Below are 26,247 nucleotides of genomic sequence, written 5' to 3'. Positions count from 1 at the left end.
TGAGACCTCAGCTCTCCTCCCAGAGAAACCAGGGTCTGCCAAGAGAGATGACTTGTGCTCAAATCCCCCTCACTCTCTGGGCTTGGCTCCTCATCTTAGACAGTCAGGGAAAATCCACACCATCACTGCAGGCTGCAGTGAGGAGGGGAAGCCTAGTGCTAGTGGAAGGGATTTCTTTTTAATGAAATATAACTTCAGAATCCCAGGCACTTAGAGTCACTAAAAATTAAACAGCATTTTGCCCAAAGTGGGTATTTGACCTAACAAAATTGTAAAAGTAACTGAAAACACTTGCTTTGAGTTAACATAGTGAGTAGGGCTTAAAGGAAATTAAACCTATCACTCCCTGTGCTTTCAAAAGGCTAAAATAATTTATTTTTTAAACTTTTCCACTTTACAGCTGTGCCCTGTTCAACACTGACCACGTTTCAGAGGAGAGGGAGTTCTTCACTGAACATAAGCACAGTCACTTGCAAAATCTCTGCAAAACCTCTGAAGGAGAGAGCACCATGTCAGTGCAAGGCACTGTTATTACAAAACAAGGGAAAGAGCTAACAAAGTTTCTTTGAGGTTGAACATTTCAAAGCTTTGAATACCTGTTGCATTTTTGTGAGGATAGTTCTAGCCTATTTTGTCACATCCAGCTCTGTGACTTGCAATTTCAAGGAATAATAAGGAAAAGCAATGCCTACTGAAGCACAAGTAAAAACTGTGGAATTATGGATTATGCTGAAGAAAACACAGAAGTTTTCAACAAATGTTTTGGTTTGCATGTGGGAAAATATCAGTGCCATCTGACAATCTATATCAATGGGAAAATATTTCCCCCTTGATCTTTCCCAGAAGACAGTTTAAAACTGTAATTTTGAGAAGAGTTATCCTAGGAACTTCTTGTTGATGTTTCAGAAAACTTGCAACACCAGAGGAATTCCAGGGAGCTGTAAATAATGTTGTGTTACTAATGATGTGATAGGCTGGCAGTGGTCTTGGCCTCGTCAAGGAATAGCTGATGTTGAAGTCATATAAGCAAAATTAAAGGAGATGGAGTACAATCAGTGGCAATCATTAGGATTTTAGAGAAAATAATTGATAGTGTACTCGGACTTTAGTAAGAAACAGAACTTGGTACTGCATGAGATCTTTACACACATAACCCAGCTGAGAAATTATCAAAGATGCCAGTTTTTAAAGAGGACATACAAAGATTGGTTCTCCCTCATGGGATTGAACTATTTTTATGTCAGTGATGTGAAAGGGAACTTTAAACAGCGATTGACTGAGTATGGCACAGATGGCACAATGTCTGGAGAAGTGGAAAACAGGCTACTTGAGGAAGTGAGGTGAATCATCTGGTTTTAGTATGGGCATAGCTGGGAGCAAGGGAGATAAGCCATCCTGACAGGAAAACATTGACTTTGTCCTGAGAAATTTGACTCTGAAAGACTTGAGGATTAAAGAGAAAAATCTGAGAAGAGCAGACCTTCATGTGATGCTGCAACCTGAAAGGACTTCAGCAGATCCTTGAACTGATCCTGATATATTATACATATACTTAAGAAGTATGAATAAACATATCATATAACTTCTGGATTTGTCCCTGGTCTGACAGTTTTGGAGCACTGGGCTCCATGCTGGTGTCCACATCTCTCCAAGGGACTGGTCTCAAAAACCATGAAAATTCTTAATAGATTAAAACTTTATAAGGAAACAGTCATTGATAACAGTCTGCTTGGCAAAGGATGAGAGTGGTCCGAATATTGCCTGTAGATAGTTATATGAGATTTTTATATGCACAAGCAATAGCGAGATCTTAGCTCTCTTGGACAGGAGGGAAACTAACTCCAAAAAAGTAGAGACAGATCAGTGCTAGAAGACATAGAATGTAGCTGTCTCAAACTGTGATGGTAGCTAAGCCTTGGGATGAGTTAGAAAGGTGGACAGAGATTTGCCATCATCACTTTCCAAATCAAGGTGGATGTGGAAAATAATAAAAATAGGTCAAGCCCTAAGAGCTGAGGTCTGCACTGAGCTGGGAGTTCAGTGCCTGACAAGTGCCTCCATCTGGCCTGAAAATCTGCGACTAAGTTTTGGCTGCAACAAAATTTTGGCTGGCGCCTGAGGCTGCAGCATGAGCGGGGTGGGGCTGCCCTTTGACCGAAACGGCCCCGCTCCTCCCGCCCGGATCCCACCCAGCCCCAGGGAGTGCTCTGGGTTGTCCAGGGTCAGCAGCGTTCCAGAAATAGCAGCCAGAAAGTTAATGCTTCCTTGCTAACCCGTTCAAGAGAGAGGAGAGGGGACTGAAGGGGAAGTCTAGCACTGTGCCTGTATTGTTTGGGCTCTCCAGCTGGCAGTTTTGGGAGCCAACAATCCCTGTGTCTGAGAGAGCAGCTGGGATACAACTGTTCCAAGTTACATGTAGGTGAGTTGAAGAGGATGTCACCAACTCATTGACTCATGGGATACCTTAGGGTGGGGTGGGACCCCACAGAAGATCATCTGTTCCAACCTCCTGCTCCAAGAAGGGTCATGGAGAGGTTTTTAAAATGTTCCTGCCTTTGAAAAAGCAGAGCCTCCTCTAGCGTTTCTGGATCAGCCCTGCCAGAAACAACTTAGCTGAGAGGCTGGAACAGATTTTTGAAGTGGTGTATCATTCCCTTCAGATAACACAATATATATGTTGACTAACCTGCCCACATTTCTCTCCTTCCCTTCCACATTTCTGATTAAGAACATGAGCTAAAGGTTTCAGAAACAGCAAAGAAGCTTAAAAACCCACTGGCTCTTCAGAGCAATTGCAAATGTCCATATCAAGTCAGAGCACGTGGATGATTATCCTGGGAAGCAGCATCCACTTGTGTTGAATGCAGGATGCAGCAAATGCAATGGGGTACTTTCAGTGCCAGTTGATTTGCCCACTGGCATGAGATGTTTCCTGGACTACCAGGATTTCTTCCACAATGCAAATGCACTGACCTCTCCTGTCAGCAAATTCATTGCCCTTCTGAGCCCAGACTGGCATACAGGGTGAGAAGTGGGGGCACAGAGACGTGAGAAATGTATTTGAGTATGGAGAGAACATCATTGAGACTGCTTTCTTTTCTGAGCTGATGCCTTTCACTGGGGCTCAGATAACTTGATTTGGCACTATTCACTGCTAAGTTTTCCATACCAACCGCAGCTGAGCTTTGTTTAAATGAGGCTTGCTGAAGCTGTGCTGAAAGTGAGTTTAAAGGTTCACAGTCTTTGGAGTGGATCCAGGCAGCTCTTTGTGCCTTCAACTCCCTTAGAAACTGTGGAGGGCTGGGGGCCGGGGGAAGATTTGCATGAGCAAGTTCTCCCCCTGGCTCAAGTGCAAAGGGGAGCAATGAGCAGTGGCAGAAATTGAACACCATGGGCCAGATTCTTCCTCCTCCTCCCCTCTTATCTGTGTTTCTGCTATTTTGACTTGATAGTACTCAATACACATGTAAATGATGGTACAGAATGCAAGCAACAGGAATCAAGCATCAGCAGAAGCAGTTTTAGGGATAAGAAGTTATGACACTGGAAAGGTTGTCTCAGTTGGAGAGGAGGATACTAATTCTGCTCAGATAATTTAAGTAGCAAGTCACCTTTAGCTCTTGTAAAGAGCCCCTACCACTTTAACCACAGCTGCACCTGTGGTGTTGAATGCCCAATGTGCTACTTTGCACAGTGCAGCCACTGTAGAAAACACACTGGGTGTCCCCCCAGCTTTCTTCTGCAGTAACTTCCTTGAAGCTGCTGAACCAGTGTGAAAGTATTTTTATTGTATCTATGGTCCCTTTGTTCTCCATTCTCTAAGGAGAAAAAGGCTTCTCTGACCTTGAAGCCCACAGACAACTTCAGATTTACACAAGAAATACCACCCAGGCTAGTAACCGGTCTCTAGTCTGAGTAGGAGAAGGATTAGTTTAATAAAAGATGACTTTACCTTCCCCAAAGGAATCATCTTCTTCTCCGAGTGCAGTCAAATCTTCTTGGGAGTGCTGCATGGTGGCAAGGAGGCAGCTCAGGGCGCACCCAGAGCCGAGTGCTTGAACCTGTTCCTGTGCTACAGCTCGACTGTTTCCTTTCACCAGTTTCCTAAATATTTTGGTGGTAACAGCTTCCGCATCTGCACTTACGAAAACAATCTCATTCATAGAAATGACGCCTCCTGTTTTTACAGTCAGCCTTTGAGATGAGCTTTGAGGTGGGGTGTCCTTACTGCTGAGAGAGAAGTTGATTTTGAGAGCAGAGGAAGCAGGACAGGCTTGAAACGCACCCTGCCCTGTTGCTGAGCGCCATAACTGCGCAGCAGCGGCAGCCCTGTCAGCCCGGGGTGTTAAAAGTTTTGCATATGAATAGGAATGTTTTCTGGTGGCAGAGGTAGAGCCGGGGAACAGCTCACCCTGCTTGGACTGCAGAGCAACTCCTCCCTTTCACCCCCGGGACAGTGTGACAGGAGGAAACCCCCAGGCTCTCTCACTGTCGTGTGTTGATGGAACTAATTTTTCTTTTAGCACGGTGGCAGTGGCATAACTTTCTCACCCATGCTGGGGTGGCCCATAGCAATGGACATATGGACAAGCTGGAAATCAGAGGTGATGGCAGTTGTCCCATGGGCAGATGCCTTGGCAGGGACATGATTCTCACTGTTACACTCATCCGAGTCACAGTCTGTGCTGCACTACCAAACCTAAGGACTTCTTGATCAGGTGTACAACAGAACACCACCAAAGTAAAACTTGCTGTCTGCCAACAATGGGCATATTGTTTGAGTATCTCTGTCACTCCTAATTCGGCATCATACTGGTCTGTCCTGTCACTGTGTTTCTTGAACTTTATATAGCAAGTTGACTCCTTTGTGTCAGGTCCCTCAGTTTAGGAGAGGACCTGACCTACAAACTAATTTACTCTGAACTTGTACAAAACCACATTTGGCCTTTAGGTAGTGTCTGAGCCTTGCACAGCCCTGCTGTCTTAGCGGTCCACTAAGGGATATGTCTGTTCACTGTGGGGCCTAGCAGAGGCAGCTCTACTATCAGAAGTTAGAATGCAATGACAGTAAACCTGAGCTGAGCACCAATTTCTCAGTCTAGTAACTGCACGTGTCACCACACCCTTGGAAGCGAGACTCCTGGCACAGCAGCCGTGTTCACTGCAGCTTCCGGCCGATGAGTCACAGATATAATGAGCTCCTCTCTAGTTATTATGTTGGGATTTTTTAAAGCTCTCCCAGCGGGTGTCTGCAAGGCACTGCACAACCTGAACTAAAGATGGGACAAGTCCATTTGAAGCACCTGATTTCACCCCAGCCCAGGCCATGTCCATTAGCAAATCCTATGGCAGCACTTTGGTCATCACAGGAAGGTGAAAACACCCTTCCCAGCTCAGGCACAGCTTTCCTCTGGGTGCAGGGTCCCTGCAAAGTGGTGCTGCATCCCACCCGCTCATGCCTCCCCCTCGCTGTCACATCAGGGGTCTTGGTTGCACAACCTGTGAGTTGCTGCCTTGCCAGGGTTGGGAAGCTGTGTCTTCCTAGGTGGGTGTGGTTGAAGCCAAGAGGATCCCAGGACTGGTTTTTAGTGGGGCATTGTGGTTTGCCCACTGGGTCCTTCCTCTGCCACAGCAGCAAGATTCCTTGTAACTCCTTGGATTCTTAAGGAACTCCGTTGCCAACAGGGCCCCCTCAAACTTGACTTTGTTTTAAAATTACATTTGTTCAAATCCCTGCAGACATGACAGCTTGGTCCAACGGGCAAGAGAAGAGAACTTCTTTCTGGTCCTGCTGGACAGCCTTGGGGAAGCCACTCCTCCTTTCCAGACATCCTCCCTCAATCTTTTTCTTGCTCTGCTTATTTGAAATGTTTTTTTAAGGCAAGGACCATCTCTGATTAGATGATACTCAACAAAAGCACCCCTCTGCCTCAGTATGGCCCTCTTGCCATGGTGCTGAGTAGATGGAGAAAGTGAGAGAGAAACACCATTACTGGGTGATGAGGGGAAGCAGAGAAGAAGAGGGGATCAATGAGAGACAGAGGTATGAAAAGAGGAATAGTAAGGGACATGAAAGCTGCAGAGGAGAAGCATCAGTCTGGAGGGAAGGGATGCTGGTACAGGAGGGTGGGACCTCTCCTGGCACTGCCTCCCAGGGTTAGGGCTAGGAACCCCTGAGCTTGCATAGGCTAGTGGGGCCAGCATGTGAAATGACTGCTGGGGGTGAGGAAAAGGAGAAGTGCTGAAGGAAAGACACCACAAGGTATATCTTGTCTTAAAGCTTCCTGGCAAGGCCTACTGCTGGCAATGGGCAGCCACTGCCCATGGTTTCCCTGAAACAGCAGGAAGTGGTTGGCAGAAATCTTGAGCCCTTGTAAAGTCGATGGCTAAGCTGCCCCAGGGTGCTGTGGAGCCTGTCAGTCTCTGAGGACTGGGGCCAGAAGAGGCTTCTGCTCTCTTGAGGAAGGTTTTTGGGCTTGACTAGAATAAATTGCAAGATGAATGATGCTACAAATACAGATATGGATACTCAAATCAGAAAGACATCCCAGCAGGCAGAATCAGAGAGAAAATACTGCAGCTCTAACTCTCCTGTGTTGTCCTGCAATTGGAGGTCATTTGTAACTTGGGCACGGGAAGTTTTAGCCACTTGTTGCTTCCTTCAGAAATGTGAAGGAGCAAGCCACACTGTCCTGGTTATTGTGGCAGCTCCCTTTTATGCTGCATTTCCCTGGGACTTAAAGCTATTTCCTTACCCACTGTTTTCAGTCAGCCTCTCCGGATGCCTGTTACCTTGACAGCCCTTTTTTCTTTTATTTTCAGGAATTAAAAGGCATCAAAAGCTGTCCTCTCTCCCGAAAACAACTGTCACCAGAATTAACACACCAGTCGGGCTAGTGATGAATGGTAATGACTCAGCCTCCGTTGCAGATGCACAAAGAGGAGTTGCTTTGATTCCTTCCCGTTTGCCACATCGTCCCTTGACAGCAGCCTCACCTGCACTGCTCACAGCATGTGACGTTCCTCCAGAGACCTGTTCCCCAGGGGAGCACAGTGCCCTTTCCCTTGAGACAGGATAAATTAACACAGACAAAAACAGTCCACCTCACATGGATGCCCAGGTTTCTCTTCCTCCTGCTCCATCTTTGCCTTTGGGGCAGCAGGATTTTGCCCTGGCAGTTTGTCTTTGCTGTTTACTGATCTCAACCATCAGCCTAACAAAGTGACTTCCTCCCGGCTTTGTTTTGTAGCGTATCTGGGGCTTTTCCCTTCTGTACCCACAAGAAGTATTTTTTTCTCATAGTTGTTGAGCTGCTCTGAAACACAGTAAGTTCTTTTCACTTGTTGGCTTATAAAGACCCACCCCACACCAGCCCCCAATCAATTTTGCATCCACTGCAAAACTCTCACCTGCATATTTTTCATGTAACCACATCTGATGCTGTTCTCAGAAAAAGCCAACACCCATTTTCTAAAGAACCTGTCAACAAAAAGCAGGGGAGCCTGGGGAAATGTCAAAAACAAGGGTGGATCAAGCAAAAGGAGACAACTTCTACAGCAGCTTCTTTAAATTACTCCAACCTTACTCTTCTTCCCCTGCAACTTAGTTTATTAGGATTTCTGATCCAGAAAAAACTCAAGCGTTTTGATGTTTTATCTCCAGATACAGGACTAAAAGCCATTCCTAATAAAAAAGTGTAAAAAATTGTGCCATTTAGAAGTTTTGGGGATGTTTTAATTCAACCCTACCTTAAATTACCAACACCTCCACAAGCAGCAGGAGAGATGAGTTGGCCATTTTCTGTGTCTGAAGCAGCTCTGCCCTATTCACATCTCCTGTTCCAGCACTAGAAAGATTCTCAGGATACAGAAAGTTGCAGATCACAGGAGTAGTTAGTGGCCTGCTTTGAGGGCACTAAACAGCCCCTCTGAGGCTATTTTAGGAGTGAAGATTACATTTGATGGGATAATCTACATGGGAAAAAAAGGAGGGGAAGAAGAGATGAAGGAAGGGCAGGTGACTCTGAGGTGGAGACAGTATGAAAGAGAACGTAGAAAAAGGTGGCTGACGCTGGTCAGTTTGGGAAAGTGAGTCTTCATATGCATCTGGAGTACTTGTAAAAGTTTTGCTCTGGATATTGCTGCAGCGTCAGTCCTCCAGCAAAACATGCTCCTCAGAAACCTGATAAACAGAGTTACAATAACTTGTCTAGTTGTTAACTCATTTGCAAGTTACAGGGACTCCAGGGACTTAGATTATGTTTAGACAGTCTGTGTCAGTGTCTGAGCGAGCTTAGTATAATTTGTTCTTTCCAACTCTTGAAACTTTTTGTACTTTTTTGCCAAAAAATCTAAGCACTTTTTTTCTTTTTTCTTTTTTTTTTTTGTTTAACTTTATGTAGGGATATTCAGTTCCAGAGAAAACCTGGGAGAATTTCTCCCTTTTACTGTCCAGAAGGAGAGTCAGCAGGCCAGGCCAGTAGAAGACATGACTCATTGCACACAACTTCACAGACATTAAGAGCCCTGTGCACAAATCTTCACAAGGCTGTGAAATAGACACCATGCATTTTGGAGAGCTGAAAAAGGGGCTGGCTCCAGGAACCATTCACACAGCAGAGAGAACAGTGGTTCCTTAGGATCCCTGTAGCACATTAGCCTTTTGCTCAGTTCCCCAGCAGACACACACTGCAGTGAGCAGGAAGCATGGCACACGTGTTGTTGGTGTTGCTGGTGCCCTACTGGTGTCCATTCATGTTACCCACCCTTCTGCGAGCAGAGAACCCGTGGCAGGCCCCAGGGGTGAGTGGCATTTGTGTGCACTCAAGTGTGACACTGCAGTCTACAACACCTAGCACATCTCACCAGCACATCAAAGGCGACTTTGGCTTCTTCCAAGACATCATTTTTTCATTCCAGTATCACTTGGCCTATTATCTTCTTATAGCAAAATATTATTTCAGTTCAAAGGGAGAAAGCAAACCATGCTGGATGAAGCCCCTACAGAATGAATACAATCTTGAAAATTGTACTCAGTTAAGTAGTTCCCAAGTGGCTCATTATCAAAAGATAAGAAAATGGTCAAGCATGATTTTGCAGGGCTCAGCCTTGGATCTGGTATTATTCAATATATACTTTAATATCCTAGATGATATTTAATATCCCAGAATAGATGTGATCACACTCATTACAATTGCAGATGCCAGGTTTCCCAGAATATGTACACTGGAGGACAGAATCAAAATTCAAGCTTATACTTACAAACTGGAGAAGCAGTCTGGAAACAATTAAATTCAAGAGAATGATCTGTGAAGTATTATGCTTCAGCAGGAATAATCCTTATAAATGCAGGCTGAGGGATGGCTACTTCAGTAGCATGTTTTCAGAAAGAAGGCAGGAGACAGCAAAAGGGTGTTCAGCAACAGCACCCAAAACCAGCAGACTGCTGCCATCAGGTGTGATCAAAGGCAGAGCACAAAGTATTCAGGCAGCGTTTGAGGTAAATAAGGCTTCTGCAAAGGTAGGACACTGCTTTCAGACATCTCAGTTCAAGGAGGATGTTGAGACTGTTGGGTGATGTTCCTGAGAGGAACAACCAGACTGTTCTGAGGGCTAGGAAATGGGAAATTAAGGAAAAGAATGGAGAAACTGTAGCTACTTCATTTGAGGGAGAGAGAACAAATACAGGAGATAAGAGCAGTACGCAAGCCCTCTTTTTCATCTTTGTTGTGAACAAGGTGTCAGGAAGTGAGGCTGCAGAATGGAGGAAGCAAATGAGGAGGCAGATTAGGTAGCAAACAAGCAGAAAATAGGAAGAAGTCAGTTTGGGAAAACCACTTTCCAACAGCCAAGACAGTGAAGCAGCAAAAGACAGTGCTTGGGTGAGTCAGTGCTGAGTGAATCAGAGTGTTGTTTTAACCTACAAAGCACATCCAGGGCTCTTGAAGAACAGAGCAGAAATGTAGCTATTGGGAATAGCAGAAGAATGATTGATTCTGAAGTCTTAGGGGAGGGTAGTGGGAATAGGGGATCTCTTGAGGTTAGACTCAGTGCTGTGTTGCTAGAGCAGCTATTGAGTAATACTGGATTTCTACTTGTTAAATTTATTTCTCAGTGACACTTAGCCAAGTGCTAAACTTTCCCACTGCTTGAGGGGTCCAGCACATTCCAGTGGCTCTTGACTGGGATGGGAATATTTTTGCTATTTCAAGCAATTTAAGTATCCCTATTATCTTTCTCCTTCTGTAAGAAATCTTCATGTCTGGTTGCTTTCGTGTTCATTCTTTTTTCCTAGTTCTTTTGTCACCTATTCCTCTGTAATCCAGTGAGGTCATTGTCATGAGCAAAGAATAGAGGATGGATTTTTCATTCTTAGATGATTAAATCCCATGGGTTTCCCTCAGAAGTACCTCAGGTTATTTCTATAAATTGTTAAAGAGAAGCAGTCTGAATACTATAATAATATGGGAGCTTGCTATCCCCAGCATAACTAACAACTATGCTTAATCCTGCCAAGCATCACAACCTTATGTCTTACTAAAAGTCAGATATCAACTATATAATACCTTCATTAATGTGAACAAATTTTACAATTGACCCAAGAGGTCTAGACAATATTCTAGTGCCTATGCCAAAGCAACAAGACCATCTCAATTTTCTCTGCCATAATTTTTGTTAATAATACTTTTTTTCTCCAATACTAACTACCTTGGCTGTTGGAGGAAATACAGGCAAGCAAGTCATCTCACTGTTCAGCTGCATGTCTTCCATCCCAGGCAAAGAATAGTGAAAGGTGATTCACAACATTATTTTAGTAATATTTCAAAAAATATATGAGTTGCCCTTCTTTTCCTTTAGGTAAACTATTGGAAATAGAGTGAAAGCCCCAGGTCATTTATTTTAAACTCTCAGGTCTATCAAACAAATGATGTCTGTGGATGATCTGCCTTTCCTTCACATTAATAATCCTGCCTGTGGACTATTCAGTTTGGGGCCCTTTACTTCATTGTGTACATGATGTTTCCAGTTTCTCCAGCTACTGGAAGGAGTTCAGGAGCTGGTCTTCTCCCCTAGTCTTTGCTTCTTCCAGCTCAAACCAGCAGCGTTCTTTCTGCTTCTGGGAGAAAATTCTTGACAGAACTTATCTTGGGTATTTTGCAAGACAGTGTGGGGTTTTTTTTCCTTTGCCAAAGGGTGTTTTTTAAAGACATTCTCCCATATTCGGGCAAACTGTGGGGGAGATGGGCACCTCAGCTGTGAGATGGCTCAGACCCTGCCTGGGGCTGCTCTCAAAGGAGCATGAGTGCATCTCTCTCAGGCAGCTGCTTCCATCTCCAGGACACTGCCAAGTCTCAGCATTTCCCCCTTGCCTACAATGCATTCTTCTCATCAGTCCCTAAAATGCTATAAATTACTGTTTAACATCTCTCTTGCACAGCACTTAGCAGGGACTAGTGGACATAAGGAATTGCTGCTGCAAATAAAGCTGCTGCACGCAGGAGTATGAGATTCAGGCAGTGTGAAGAGTGGGTGCATACACTGTAAGGGTATCAAAGCCCAGGAATTCCTTTGTTTGGGATCCCCCTGCCCCCCCAGCTTTAGCTGTTATTATGCCATAGCACCACAATTCAATTACTCAAATAAGACAGATGTCTGGGACTTCGCTATGGGATACTTAGAATTGTAAGTACAAGGGAAACTTGTCTGTGTGAGCATGGTGTGTGGATGGGGTCAAATGGGGGACCCATTGGTTCAGTGGAACTTCCTCCTGTGAAGGGACTTCGGGCTCAGCAGTTAAATCTCAGGCAGTGGGAGTGTGACTGTCACAGTGGCATCTGAGTGATCAGGTGGGAAAGTTTCACTAACACACATTCTATAACTCCAAGAGCTGAAACAGACCTAAACCTTGAACTTCCTCTGTTTTGTAGGAAGGTATCACTTCGTTGTAGCTCACACAGGTAATGGCAAAGATAGTGTGACATCAGCTTCACCAGTGAGGTAGTCTGGTTTGAAGCCCAGTCTGTTTTCTGTGAAACTTTTGCTGATACTGGCCCTGACTGAGGTGCTATCTCCCAGGCCAAGTGTGCCTGACACCTGGCGCCAAGGTCCCAGGGAATCTGAGCATTTAATCCTAAACAGTGGCAATTTGAAGACTCAGGCTTTTGATCCTTCCCCAGTTCCAACCCATACACTGCAGGTGGCCATGGCACAGTCAGCAGTGGGGTTGTATTAAAACTGGAGCACCTTGGCTTTGGAAAAATAAGGAGCTGTTTCCAAAGGATAGATAAGCTTTCATATTGCCTACTGTGCATGTGTCAGCAGAGGAGAACACTTTCATTAAGGACAAAAAAAGGTTAAATTGAGATGGGCTTATTCTGTTCTGTATTTCAGGTTGCTTTTTGAGAAATTGTTCTGAAAAATGTCCCTGTTTTGTGTTTGCAGCCTCTTGGTACATTGGTAACACTCTGGGACCGAGTTCTCTGAATAATTGCAACAGCAGGATTTACTTCTCCTTTATCTGAAGCCCTAGGAAAAAGCACAGCTGGGAACGGAACCTGTGGTAAAGGAAATGGCACTGCAAGGCATCCCCGCCCTGTTTGCCTTCCTCCTTGAGCAAGTGGTACAGGGCATGTGCAGGGGCTGGATGTGCACAGGGCTGGTAATAGCTCTCCTGGTGGGATTGCTTCATTTTTGCTCCTACAAAGTAGGGCAGAAAAGAGGATTTTTTAAAAAGAAATATTTTTAGGACAGTGTCTCCCTTTTTGCAATTTGTTGAAATGATTAGCAGCTCAGAAACAGTGTAATGACCATGGCAGACTTATTTGGCATTTTTGGGTTTGGCTGCTTTTAACTGAAGAGCAACAGTTAGTTCTCCCTTCCCTGCAAACACAGGGGGGTCAATTGAGGAATGTGGACTTGAGGTTCTTCAAGAAAAAGTGGTTCACTGCTTTCCACATCCACATCTTTCAGGATGAGATTCTGGCAGCTGGGTGGACAATGAATGATAGCTTTTGTGGAGTACCTTAGAATGAGGAAATCTCTGCAAATATTTGCATGCATCTGCAGTTCTCTACCCTGAAAATAGAAAGGAAGCAAAGAGCAGATTTTCCACCTTTAAATAATGGCAGTTGTTGGCTATGGTATCCCAAACAGACTTCACTCATAGAAGGTACCTAAAACCTTCCATTGTCTGTACATGGCCAGGATTTTGGATCCCTCCTGCTGCATTGCTGCACTAATGCTTAGCTGGCTCAGGGGAAGATCACCACCCACTGCATCAGTGATTCTTCAGCAGCCTTGATTTTGCTAATCAGCCTGTCTTTCATCTTGGCCCTGTTTGCTGAGAGAGCAACTTCAGAGAGAGCAGTACAACACAGAAAAAAGTAAAAATAGCAACAAGAGTTTCTGCAAAATGTGGCACTTCATGCAATTACTTTTCTTCCTGTTTGCATCTCCTGAATTTTCTTTTTCTATCAAGTTTAACTCTTGTTTAGAGACTGCACACACACATTTTGAAGCCAGTATGAGGTTCTTCTAAACAGCAGTGCACTGTGGAGTTAGTTTCTCACAGTAAACAGAAAATGGCTCAGTCTGATGTTAATGAATTTTAGTATTTTACACAACAGGAAATTCAGAAATAATATTCATGGCTGATGAAAAATAACAAGCTGGTGAAAAAGAAGGAAAGCCAGAAACAAACAGCATGTCCCTGTGGGGAGGGTCTTTCTTCTAGAACAGGACAGTGTTATGGTTGATCTAATAGCCTTGACACAGGTCTCAGAACTGCAGAAGAGACAAGAAATTTGTGATAACAAAGTAGTGATCTACACTGACTGACAAAGCAGCTACTGTGGAAGACACACTGGCATGCCCTACTTCATGCTCCCTGCACAGAGTGCTGCAAAAAACGCTGTGAAAAAAGTTGGGGGTGATAATATGTTATCTCTATTTGACTTCACAGTTCTAGAGATGGGCAGAGAGATCATACTGCTCAGGGAGCATGGCAAGGATGGAGCAGCAGAGTGAGGACTGGCAGTGCACCTTGCCCAGGACACAGCAGCTCACCTTTGCCACCCCTGTGGTGTGAGGCAGAGTCCCAGGAAGAGCCTCTCACAGGGTGTCTGCCCTTTGCCACAGCACCCTTCCCTCCTGCCAGACCCTGGGCTGGTGTGCAAGGGAATGGTGCCCCTCCTCCCTGCTCCTCTGCAGAGTATGGCCAGGACGGGAATAAAATCAAAAGAAAAAAGGAACTTTTTTTCTCCATCATGCATCTTAGCAACAGCACCTACACAAAGATCTAAGTATAAGATCTTTTACCCCCCACCTTTCCAAGCAATTAGCATGCTGAAATGCAGAAAGAAACAGGATGGCAATGTCAAAACTGACACGTAGGAAGACCATTTCCTTTTTGCAAGGGTTTCACAGTGTGGACCAAGCTGGCTGAGAACAATTTCTGAACCTTTCTCCTCCCCGTGGAGAATTGCCTCTGCAGCAGCTTTGGTAACCCTCCAAAACCGCCTGCTTTTGGTGACTGGCACTCTCCTGGTGGCTGATGCCCAGAAGGTCTCACATTTTCAAAGTAAGAAACCCCAGCCCCCATGGACTGCTCTCCAGTGAAACTAGGTTGCTTAAAAACATCTGAGAAGGTGGAAAAGGAAGGCTGCCTGTTTGAAGTAGATAGGCTGTCTTTTGGAGCAGAGCAGAGAAGAAAGGCAGCTGGTGACATATTCAGTGCAGCGCTGGCTCCATCTGAGCCTTCTTTTGTCGGCCAGATTTAAAATTAATCTCAATCTGGTCTCTGGATCTTGCTGGCAAGTTTTCTGGTAAATTTAAGACTTAAAAGAGACTAAAGAAAGATGCTAGGCAGACAAACTTATGTTAGGGCTTCCAGGTGTGGCCAGCATTGCCTGGGAAGTTATTAGTGCAAACAGAGGCTGCCGTGGGAAACATGGGGGGATCTCCTCCAGAGCCACACAGCTCCTCTGTGCAGGGGGAGCAGGCAAAGCCCCCTGGCTGAAACACAGCCAGGTCTATGCAGCTGGCCATGAACCAAATCTGGTTACTCTCATGAGCTGATATTCAGGGCTTGCATTTCAAATAGTGTTGAGTGAATCCAAGCCCTTTGGTTTTGCTGTGTTTTCCTTCCTAAAAGCAAATAATTATGTTTTTTCCCTCTTAGCATTCAAGCAATGTTATTTCCACCCAAAAAGTATACTGTTCCAGCTTGCAGATGATGAATGGAGCAGACAAGTTGCAGGGAAGATGTTGCTGGGGGCAGTAGGGAACTGGAGGTGGGAAGGAAATACCTGAAGGAAACTTCTCATACATGTACGAGCCTTGTCATAGATGAAACCTCCACAGAGTTTTAATCTTTATTTCTTCATATTTAGTGAGATTTTCCCTCTGAGTGCCTTGTCAGTGATAGCCTGATTCTGACTCTCCTTGCACCACAAGGCTGGGACACTGCCTAATGCCAGCTCACCCAAACACCTCTTCCCAGAGCGCCCACTTGTTCCTGTGCCACACCTGGGGATTACTGACTGATTAAAGCAAAGCAAAAGGCCTTCGCTTGGAGGTTTTAATGAAATCCCCTCTGGTCCCCACTTGCTTTAGCACTCAGTTAAGCAGTCCATCACACTATGTTTGCAAGCCCAGCTCTGTAAGTGTGTCTGAATACAGCTGTTTCCATTTTCTAGGCCAAAGGCAAACTTTTGAGGCAGGCTATAAGCCTCCAATTAGGATTTTAGAGTAGATTGTATTTTAGAAAATGCAGTAACTTGTGGAATGAATCACTGAATTTGAAGTTGCTAGATGATTTTTTTTCTTAGTGGTCAAGGTTAAGCATAACAAGAAAGAAACTCAGCGTAGGAGGATCACAAAATATGTTAACAGCATAACAGCAACAGAAGGACTGACCCAGCCCTGAGAGTTTGTGGATTTTACTTTTTTAATTGCTTTTTGAGAGTGACAGCGAACTACCAGAGCAGCAATACACTGAGCTTTCAGCCCGTGCTCTCCTGTTCCTTCATCTCTCACCTTCAGAGTCAAGTGACTCTGCCTGACTCTAGTGAGCTCCAGCAAGTGGGGGTGACGAATCCTTCTTGCTCAAGCCCTTTTTCCTGGAAACTGGGAAGGCAGGGCAAAGCTGTACTGCCCAGGATAGCCTCCATCTGTCAGACCTGACTGTGGGTGAGCTGTCACCACTCAGCTGCTTGCTCCCATGAGCAGAGCAAAGCCACCTGAGGCAGGGACATGTGTTCCTCAGTGGCTGGCTCATGCTGGTGGAGAGGACTGCTACAAGAGCTGGGGAGCTTCTGTGATCCAATCCTCAGCCTCTTCTGGCTCTTAGCTGGCCTTTCCTAACATATACATGACAGTAAAATAACATTCATTAAAAAAAAAACTTGCACAATACAGAAGCAAAAAGGTCACCAAAACACTCTACTGCACACATTTGTCCCTTTGGGGATGGGGGGCAAGCATAAGGGGGCTATGGCAGATGCCAGTCACAGTGCCTGCCATGCCCCTGGAAGGTGCAATTGCCATGGGGATGAGCCCAGCTGGAAACCTCAGCAGAATACAGAACACAGCTCCTTGCAGGCTTGCACTGTATTCATTTAACCTGAATTTGAGGGAAGCATATTGAGCAAAGCACTTTGCATAGGAGTAGCAGCCCATCCTAAGTATCAGGGTTCTCTTTATCTTCCATTTCATAGCCAGTGCTCAGGAGATCCAGATCACAGATCCTCTGTGGGCAGTGCCCACTGCCTATGGATAGCATCACCTCCTGATCTGCGTGCAGGAAAGGCATCACAAAGCAGAGCTGGGCACTTCTCTTGCCTGAGCTGTGTTTAAGATGTTGCTTTCTGTGCTTTGGAACAAAGAGGTTCCCAAGAGCACATAAATATATTATAAAGCAGCAGAACACTCAATAATTAATTTTCAGCAAGGAGAGAGTTTTATTTCAACTGGAATGACATAAAAAAGCCTTTTGGTTTCTCACAGTCTGTAAGTGAAAAGCTGAGGTGATTCAGTCCAAAGACTGTTGTGCAGAAGGCTCAGACAACATGACCCAATCCCCATGCACTGACACCCTGACTCTATTTGGCAAAAATGCAATTTTATGTGCAGAAAATACAAAATACATCAAGCAGCAAATAGCTTTTCAGTCCTTTCCTCTTACTTTGCAACTCAAATGGCCTTCCAGGACTTTCATCCTTTCATTCAGAGTTGCAGCATCCCAGAGGATCATCTCACTCCTTTCCACCAACAGTGAGCACTCTGCTCATATGTGATGCTACTCCTTTTTCATATCCAGTCGACTGGTAGTTGGGAAATTGAAGATTTGAAGTGTATTAAGGCAGAGGGCGTTGATTTATGGTATTGCTGCTATTTTGCAAGTGTTGGGAACAGATAAATAATTCATTTGATTAATTACCCAAATACAAATGGAAGTTCATGAAGGATTCACTGTCTTGGGACAACTGACTCAAATAACTCTAGCTAGGGACACATAACTTTTTCCACCAGTACTTTGGGAGGCAGAGGGCAGTGAAGCAGCTCTGCTTATGTCAGGAAGATGCCTACATGCCACAGCTACTTTAAGAGAACCAACAAAAGACATAGGAGATTTGCTGAAAATACACAAAACTGTCACGATCAACGGTAGTGCTACAAAGCTGGTTGCTATGAGAACTTTTCTGCATGCAAAGATACGTAGGATTCTCACTGAATGACTTACAAACTACTTATACTAAATTTCTCTCCTCATTTATTGTCTTTACTCGTTTCACTGCTCAAAACCCAGCATCAGATAAATGACTGCCTCTACACAATGCATTAATTTTGACACTGGCTTTTTTAGTGCTTCCACTCTGTTGCTCTGTCTGTCATCCCTGGCAGGTCCTGCCAGAGCAGTATAGCTCAGCACCAGGGTGATGGGGCAATGCACACAGCAACTCTTCCTTGCACAGCAGCACCTCCCTGCACACCCCCTTCCTCGGCTCTGCCCCACCAGACCAGCTGAGCTGCCAGCAGGATGTGCCAGGGACAGACCCACTTGTCACCTAAGGGGCTGAGAGAGGCCCAAGAAAGCTGAAACAGCTACACAGCCCCCAGATCACAACCTAAAAATACCAATACAAGCCAGCTGCACTGGCTCCTGGTGCCACTGTTGAGGCTGAAGCCAGGGAGTTTTCATGCGAGGCTGGCATTCACTCACTGATTTATCCAGCAGGTGTGGAAATTAGGGATGGAGAGGTTCTCTTTTTCTGAGCACACTGTAATTAAAGTGCAGTAATAAAAGCCTAACTATTGTGTGACTGTGGGCCAGCAGCTGGGTTGGTGCCTCACAGCAAGGACTGAAGTGAGCTCATCCACTTTGCCCAGCAAATCCAGGAGCAGAATGGGGTGTGAGGTGCTCCTGCTGGATCTCACTGCTGTTGTCTCTGTGTTTCACTTACAGCAGCTTTTTTCCAGTTACTCTCAGCCTGCTGATGCTTCTGGTGGGAAGAAGCCACCTCTGTATCATACCAGCCTTCTGTGAATTTTTATGGCAGCTATTTTAGAACTCATTTCAGTGAGTTTCCTCAGATTTCTTGAGTCTGAAATGCTATGTGTTCCTGTAACAAGGATGCCACTCATAGCTAGAAGCATTTTTCCTACATTATTTATTCATTACTCTGTCTGATGAATGTGGGATGTGTTATGAATCCATGGTAGGAGATCTGGAGGTAAACTCATTTGCTTTTAGTACTATGTGATTAAAAAGAGACTCTCTGCTTGCGTAGGCAATGAAGGTATTGAATTCCTCTTATCACCAAGATGGTGAAAAACTTGATTCCTTTAATTTCCTCCATCAAGGAAGCAACGACTGCCAGCACAAGCACATGCAGTGTGATCTATTCAGAAGATACAGAGTTGCTAGACTAGATATGTTCTCATCACTTGCAAAACGAAGAGCCAGAGAGCCAGGAAGTAGGCATTTAAAGGATAATATCAAATATTTAGGAGATAAAATCTACAGAGTGTAAAATGAAAGATTTAATTTGAGTCTTACCTAAAGAGTTGGGTTTGTTTTCCTCTCTAGTATCTGCTGCTCAAATTCAAATGAAATGTTAGCAGATATTACATTTGGGTACAGGCAATACAGAGTTCAAAATTTCCTGGTTCAGGAATGTTGTCACTCGGGGTTTTGTTTCTGTTTGTGACAGAAGTACAGGCCTTAACAACCTGAAGTGAAGTGGTCAGAAGTTTCATGCAGGTTTAAAAGGGGTTAAATGAAGAGACACATCTTTTTGGTTTCTTTGTAGTCCTACAGCTTCACCCTACCCTTCCAACAAAAGACCCAAACCAAAAACCCACAAACCTCAGCCCACTTGATAAAACAGTTTGCCCTTTCTGAAGGTGAGCATGTGGCTGGCATTCAGGAACTGCAGGGTGACAGACATGTAAAAATAGAACTGGTGTTTTTTGTCAAGGAGGGTGTTGGTATCTGCAGGCAGTACCAAGACTTTTGCCTGGGCATGGAATAGAGAACAAACAAAAGATGGCGCTGCTTGGAGCACTGCCAGGACCTGCACAGTATCTCAGAACCATGGAGACGGGAGGAAGAGTCAGATGGGCGTGACCCAAATAGCCAAGAGATGGCAACACTCTTAGGCAGAAGGCAGTTCTTTTCCAGATGGCTGATGCATTCATTCAGCAGTCAGTCACAGGCCCTGGGAGGCACTGGAGGTATTGTGCACCAGTATCCCAGGGGACAGACTGTGTAGTGCTGGGAGCAGGGCTAGGAAATGCCCTGCATGCCTTCACTGCTTGCACAGCCCTTCTTTGCTCAACCCTGGGCTCTCCCTCTGCTCCTCACACCCCTGCCTGAGCCCCACAGCCCTGCTGTCACCTGCCCTGGGCGCAAACACATTCCCAGGGCCAAGGACCCAGTGGTAGTTGTTTTTGCCTAGAGCTCTCCTTTGCTTTGCTTGCATGGTTTCACTTCTGATCATGCTCACAATGTTCTCTTTAATGCATTGTGGCACTTTGTTTCTCAAAGTATTACTTGCACAGCTATTTTGCTGAGTATCTTTGTGCTGAGGAAAGAACTGGTACAGGAAGATCCGAGATTATAACGTCCTTTATTCAGTTGTCCCTGGAGGCTAGGAAGCCTGCAAGCTTCACATCCCAAGTAGCACAGAAAGAGCTGCTTTTAATGGCCTGATGCACTGAAAGTCCATGCTGGCTGCTGGAGCTAAGGTGTCTCCTCTGCTCCCAAGCCATGGACAGGCCAAGGAACCAACACAAACCACAGCAGATGGAAACTGAGCAAACACTAGTCCCACCAAGAGTAATGCACGATGCACATTCTTGTCAGCATTTTGGTTTTGGGCTAGCCTTCTGGCTTTTCCCAAGGGTGAGGAAGAAGTCCTGGTCTCCCACACTCAGCTTTTGCCCCAAGCCCATCCTGGCACTTGTAGACACCCTGCAGACTGCAGACAGCAAACAAATCTTCAGCCAGAGGCTTTCAACAAGGTGCCAGTGACATTCCTCAGGGCAGTCCAGCAGTGGTGACAGCTGAGACAGCCACCATGTGAAGCCTCACAACCTACAGCAGAGAGCAGCAGGCGAGGCTGCCAAGGGTCACGGAAGGATGGTGGCTCCATCCATCTCTGCTGCTTCCAGAGTAGCTTGTGGAATGCTACAGCATCACACCCCAACTGCAGCATCCACAACGACTGGGTATGAAACAGCCTTGTGGTTGACAACAGACTGATGGTGGGTGGAGAAACAACTCTTATGGCTTTCTATATGGTGGGGAGGGAAGGAGGACAGGAGAAGGTGTTGGGATATATGTGTCTTCAATCACCCCAGAGAAACTGGGAATTGATGCCTGGGAGTCAGCCCTATTAAAAGAAGTGAAATTTTGAACTGTGTAAGAAGTAAAAGTATATTGGTACAGCTTTCTGAGCACAAATTCACCAATGGAAATTCCCTCTGCTGCTAACAAACAGTGGGAGGTTTTTTTAGTTTGGTGTCAGGAATTGAACTCTGAAGACAAATTTTCAATTGTCTACACTTTGAAAGGATGCAAAAAAAACCAACCAAAAAACCAAAACAAACAAAAAACAAAAACACAAAAAACCCCAAAAGCACCGCAATAAACAAAAAACAAAAAACAAAAAACAAACAAAACAAAAAAAAAACCAAAAAAACCAAAAAACCCCAAAATGTCCATGGTGAGAATACAGAGCTGTACACATTTTGGTATACAGTTAATAAACTTATCTAAGAACAGAAGACATAATTTTTCTTTTAAAAAGGTCAAGTTTAACTAACATAAATATACTATGCTGGAGAGCAAATGCAAATCCAGTGAAATCACTGTTAGCCAAACACCAGCTCCTACTGGCTATGTGATCTCTTTATCTGGTTATGGGCTGGAAACATTGTTTTCAGGAAGACAGTTTATAATTTGTAGATAAATCATGGGACTGTAGAATTGCAGAAGCAGAGTGAGAAAGACCCATAGGTACTGCAGCTAAATCTGGATGCACCTTTGCCAGATTTTTCTGCTGAAGGAGAGGACAAATAGAAAGGGGACAATGAAGGAAGGAGTTTGAAGAGCCGTTTGTGTAGCATCAGCTAAATTAAGCCCCTGGCCCAGGTAAGCCTCAGCAGCTGTGTAGGAGGCCTGAAAGAGACACCTCCTGACAGAAAGAGATGCTGAAACCCTAAATGAAAGTTGTAGTTCACCTGAAGGTGAAAATCTCTTTCTCAGAATAGATCCCAAATAACTTTCTGACAAGACATTTTGTACCATCTCAGTGAAGTTAAGCAATTTAGCACTAGAGGCAGAAATCACCATCAGTCATAATTTCCTCTTGATCTGAAAACTGGGGTCATGTGTGGAACTGGTAGGGCCCATCTCACCAGCAAACACTCAGCAGTCATATAACTCTTTTGTGAATATTTGAGAGTTGAAAAAACTCAGGCGCAAATGAGAAACAGGTTTACCCAAAAAGGTTTGTCATCTGACAAATCCATAGTGTTGAATAGAAGAGAGTGATTTCTTGCTGAAGCTACTTGGCAAGATGTCCTCTCAGGGCAGATGCTGAGCATGGGGGGTGCAATTGCCAGGAGGTCACTGCTTGACAAAAAGTTCTTTGCCACATGCAAAATTCTTTACTTCTCCTGACAATAAGTCAGTCTTGAAAGAGCAGGAAAAATATTTAAAGACGGCACAATGAAATAAATACAAATTACTGCAGTTTGTATTTATTATGCAAATCCCAGGGTGTGTTCTCGTTGCGAAATGAACCCTCAGCAACTTTCCTCATCAGCAGAATTTTGGCAATCCAGGAAAATAAAGTGTACTAAAAGCTGAGAATCTCATTCATAGAGTAACTTAAAAGAAGAGCCCTTCGGCATTTTTGTTTATTTTCCTTTTAGCACAAAAGCCTGATTGTAGAAGCCACAAAGCCAGGTGGGGAAGACACCAATTGATGATGATGCGGATGGAGTCCTGGCCTGTGATGTGTGGTGTGGAGCAGCCACACCTCCTCAGCAAGAGACTCTGTTTCTGCCTCCATCACCATTCCTGTGGCTCAGGGAGGAGATGAGCTCCTGGAAGCTCCCCTCCTGGCTCCTCCTGTATCCCGCATGGCATCTATCTCTCACCTCGGCACCATGCTGGGAGCTGTTGCTGGCTGCTACCCTACACTGAATGGGGACATTTGTTAAGGACAGAGGTACAAAAGAAAAACTTAGAAGCCTAGAAAATTAAAATGGAGTTGGAAGAGACAGAATCACAAAATCACAGAATTGTTAGGTTGGAAGAGACCTCTGGAGATCATCTACTCTAACCCCTCTGCCAAGGCAGGGTCATGTAGAGCAGGTAACACTGGAATGTGTCCAGGTGGGTTTGGAATATCTCCAAAGGAGACTCCATGACTTCCCAGGACTGCTTGTTCCAGTGCTCTGCCACCCTCAATGTAGAGAAGTTCTTCCTCATGTTAAGGTGAAGCTTCTTGTGATTCAGTTTATGGTGATTGCTCCTGTCACTGGCCACCACTGAAAACACTCTGGCACCATCCTCCTGGCACCCATCTTGGAGATATTTGCATGCATTAATGAGATCCCCTCTTCAGCCTTCTCCAGACTAAACAGGCCCAGCTCCCATGGTCTCTCCTCATAAGAGAGATGCTCCAGACTCAAATTACCTTTGTGGTCTCCACTGGACCCTCTCCAGTAGCTTCTTGTCTTTCTTGTACTGAGAAGCCCAGAACTGGGCACAGCCCCCACCAGGGCTGAGTAGACAGGGATGATCACCTCTCTTGACCTGCTGGCCACACTGTTTCCAATGCATCCTGGGATACCACTGGCCCCCCTGACCACAAGGACCCATTGCCAGCTCATAGCCAGCTTGTTACCCAGCAGGACTCCCAGGTCCTTCTCTGCTTTCTGGTAGGTCAGCCTCCAAACTGTGATGGTACTTGGGGTTGTTCCTCACCAGGTGCAGGACCCTCCATTTTCTCTTGTTGAACCTCATTAGAACATTTCCCTCCACCCAATTCTCAAGCCTACAGATGCTACTCCAGATCTGCAGAAGTTATTTCTTCTGCCCCAAGGTGAGACCACTCTACACAGATGTTTGCTAAATTGTTCCCTGACACCCTGGGTTATGGGGATCTTGGCCTTTCTCAGCAGTCTGTCTGTGGTCTCCACCCTTAAAAATGTTGCCTAAAATCTAAGCCAGCTCTGTCCTGCTGCAGTTGAAGGTGAAACATTGATGCAATGTTTACTTTTAGCAAATATGTTGAACTTATTTTCATTTTAAAGGAAATATATTGATTAGGGATTTTTCCCTTATTTTTCTTGAGGAAGATATTTAAGAAGCTCTTACTTGCAATAATGTCAAGCCTTCCCCTCAATTTTGTTGACAGTCACTTGTCAAAGGGACAACACAAGAGTTAAATGAATGTTTGGTTTCATGTCTCAGCTTCAGCTTTACAACAGAAATGGACTACAGAGCAGAAACTGCTGGGTTTGTGCCAGGAGGTGGATGCAAAGTGTTGGTCAGACAGGTTCACTGCACACTGGCTGGCTCTGGGACCCCAACCAGGTGGGCAGCAGGATGACTACCACGTGAGCAGCCCCCTTGGTGAAATCAAGGCACAGCTGCTCAAAATCCCCCAGCCCAGTGCTACCTGGTACCCCCACAGGCAGCTTTCTCCCTGTCCCCAATGCCCCTCTGTGCCCTGCTAGGGGCTCCTCCCACGTTGTCCTGTCCTGACCTCACAGCTGGGTCTGCACACAAAAAAAACACCAAACAAACAAACAAAAAAACACCACAAAAAAACAACAAACCCCAAATGAACCACACCTGATACTTGTTGCTGCCAGGAGGGGAAGTTTGGGATGCTTAAGTGTTGCTGCAGCCCCTGTGCTTGGCACTGGTTCAGCTCTGCTTGTAGCTGGCCACTGATGATAGCAAACATATCTGATATCACATTGTACATGAGCTGTAACAAGCACACAAGCTGCTGGGAGGCACAGGGCATGGCAGAGAGCAACCACGCTTGGATGAAGCAGTTTTGAGTGGGTCTTGGTGGGAAAACTCTGTTTGTACATGACATAGAGGGGCAGAACATATGCTATTTCTGGCGGGGAATGAATTGGTTAATTCAGCTGAATAACATCACTAATGAGCTGCTGCTGGTAGTTTCCATAAGAAAAGGAAATACTTTACATAAGTAAAAGCTTACTAAAACTAGTAATAAAGAAAATAGAAGACATGGAGGTTCATATGTAAGCCAGCCCACATTCTAGGACATGCAGTGCCCAGCTGCTAGTGCTAGAGCTCTCCAAGTAAGTGCAGAGAGATGATGCTATTGCTTTCGCTATTTGCTGCTTAGAAATGTCTCACTGAGAAAATCAAGGGGAGTCATAAAATAACAGTGAGTTGTTTATTTGCATGACTGTCCCAGCAGGAGAGTACTGGTTTGTATGCAATTTGAAATCCCAGGGAGGATGGGATATAAACTAGGGAATGCTCATCCAAGATTGCAAAGTATGTTCCAGCAACCCTAGCAGCTCCTAGGGGAGAAAAACTCTCATAAATGAATGTTTTACTTGTCTCACTAGTATCACATGGAGTTTTTGACACAGGGATTTTCTGTGCATTATCAAGATTTTGGCTGATGTAAAACATTTCTTAAAGCTTTTTGAAAGCCATTTCTCCATGGCAATAAGAGGTAGGGCTCAGAATGACTATTAGGACCCCATTGCTGCTGGCTTGCTTCATGAGGGTGTGAAGCTCACTTTCTGTAGAAGATGGGATTGGTTATTCCACGTTAGCACATGGTATGGCAGAGCTATTGATGTCCAACTGTGTTTGAGTATTTTCTTTAGCCTCTCATTCAGTGCCTGGTGTATCATGCAGTGCTCACCCTGCCATGGCACAGTGCCATCAGTGCCCTGGAGCAGCAGCCTCAGCTGCTCCCAAGGTAGGTAAATTAGGCACTCTGGGTTTACTCTCTGCTTTTGCCTGCGACCTCAGCACCTCACATTCCTGCCTGATCCAGAGGATGGTCAGAGTTGCCAAAGCTCTTCTCCTAAAGCCATTTTTCCATTGGTTTCTGTTAGTCTCTGTCTCCATCTCCCTCAACATATCTACACAAGTACATTTTGTGCATAACGCATCATTTTGGTATGTGAGGTGTTTCATTGATTCAAGATACACTATGGATGTTCAAAGAGTCATACTAGAAGGTATGCATCCTATCTTTTACACCAGTCCTTGACTTTAACTCAGGATATGGAGGTAAGTCTCTGAGCGTGTGAGTGCAAATGAATCCATGGATTACAGTGCCTGAGTCTCACGAGGATTAATGTGTCTTCCATTGCCATGCAATGTTCTCTCACATGTGAGAGCCTTGGTGTCCAAGAAAGAAGGCAGAACAGCAAGCAGTTAAGAAAAGGTGTTAAAAATCATCAAATTTGTAATCCTCCTAAAGTACACAACGTTCTTCCCCATTAAGGAAGAAGAGCCCCAGGATCAACACAAAGATTTGGGCTGTTACATGATGTTCTCCATCTCTGAGTTAATCTGCGTGCCAGGAGCAAAGGCAGCGCAGCTGTGCCGGAGCTGCTGCGGGTGTTTCCAAGCGTGCGGCTGGCAGGCACCGAGTGAGCAGAGTCGTCCTTAAGCAGCACAGCTGAGGATGGAAGGCAAGGCTGTGTCAAGGGATCTCAAAC

The 26,247-nt window shown here is 45.1% G+C and overlaps 1 protein-coding gene across 2 annotated transcripts in view; it reads right to left on the bottom strand.

The window, feature by feature from the left end:
- The window catches only part of RIPOR2 (RHO family interacting cell polarization regulator 2), a 109,575-nt gene that overhangs the window by 64,485 nt on the left and 18,843 nt on the right, over nucleotides 1-26,247 (bottom strand). Inside the window, exon 1 of one of the 2 annotated variants that reach the window (XM_030971905.1) lies at nucleotides 3,953-4,080. The exons of the other annotated variant lie outside the window; for it this stretch is intronic. Coding sequence (XP_030827765.1) covers nucleotides 3,953-4,013 — 61 coding nt within the window. The 5' untranslated portion in view covers nucleotides 4,014-4,080. Of the gene's footprint in view, nucleotides 1-3,952; nucleotides 4,081-26,247 lie in introns of those variants that run through there. 2 annotated transcript variants of the gene reach the window in all.

Source organism: Camarhynchus parvulus, chromosome 2, assembly GCF_901933205.1.
Source record: "Camarhynchus parvulus chromosome 2, STF_HiC, whole genome shotgun sequence".
Taxonomy (NCBI): Eukaryota; Metazoa; Chordata; class Aves; order Passeriformes; family Thraupidae; genus Camarhynchus; species Camarhynchus parvulus.
This window is presented reverse-complemented; position numbering and strand designations above follow the sequence as displayed.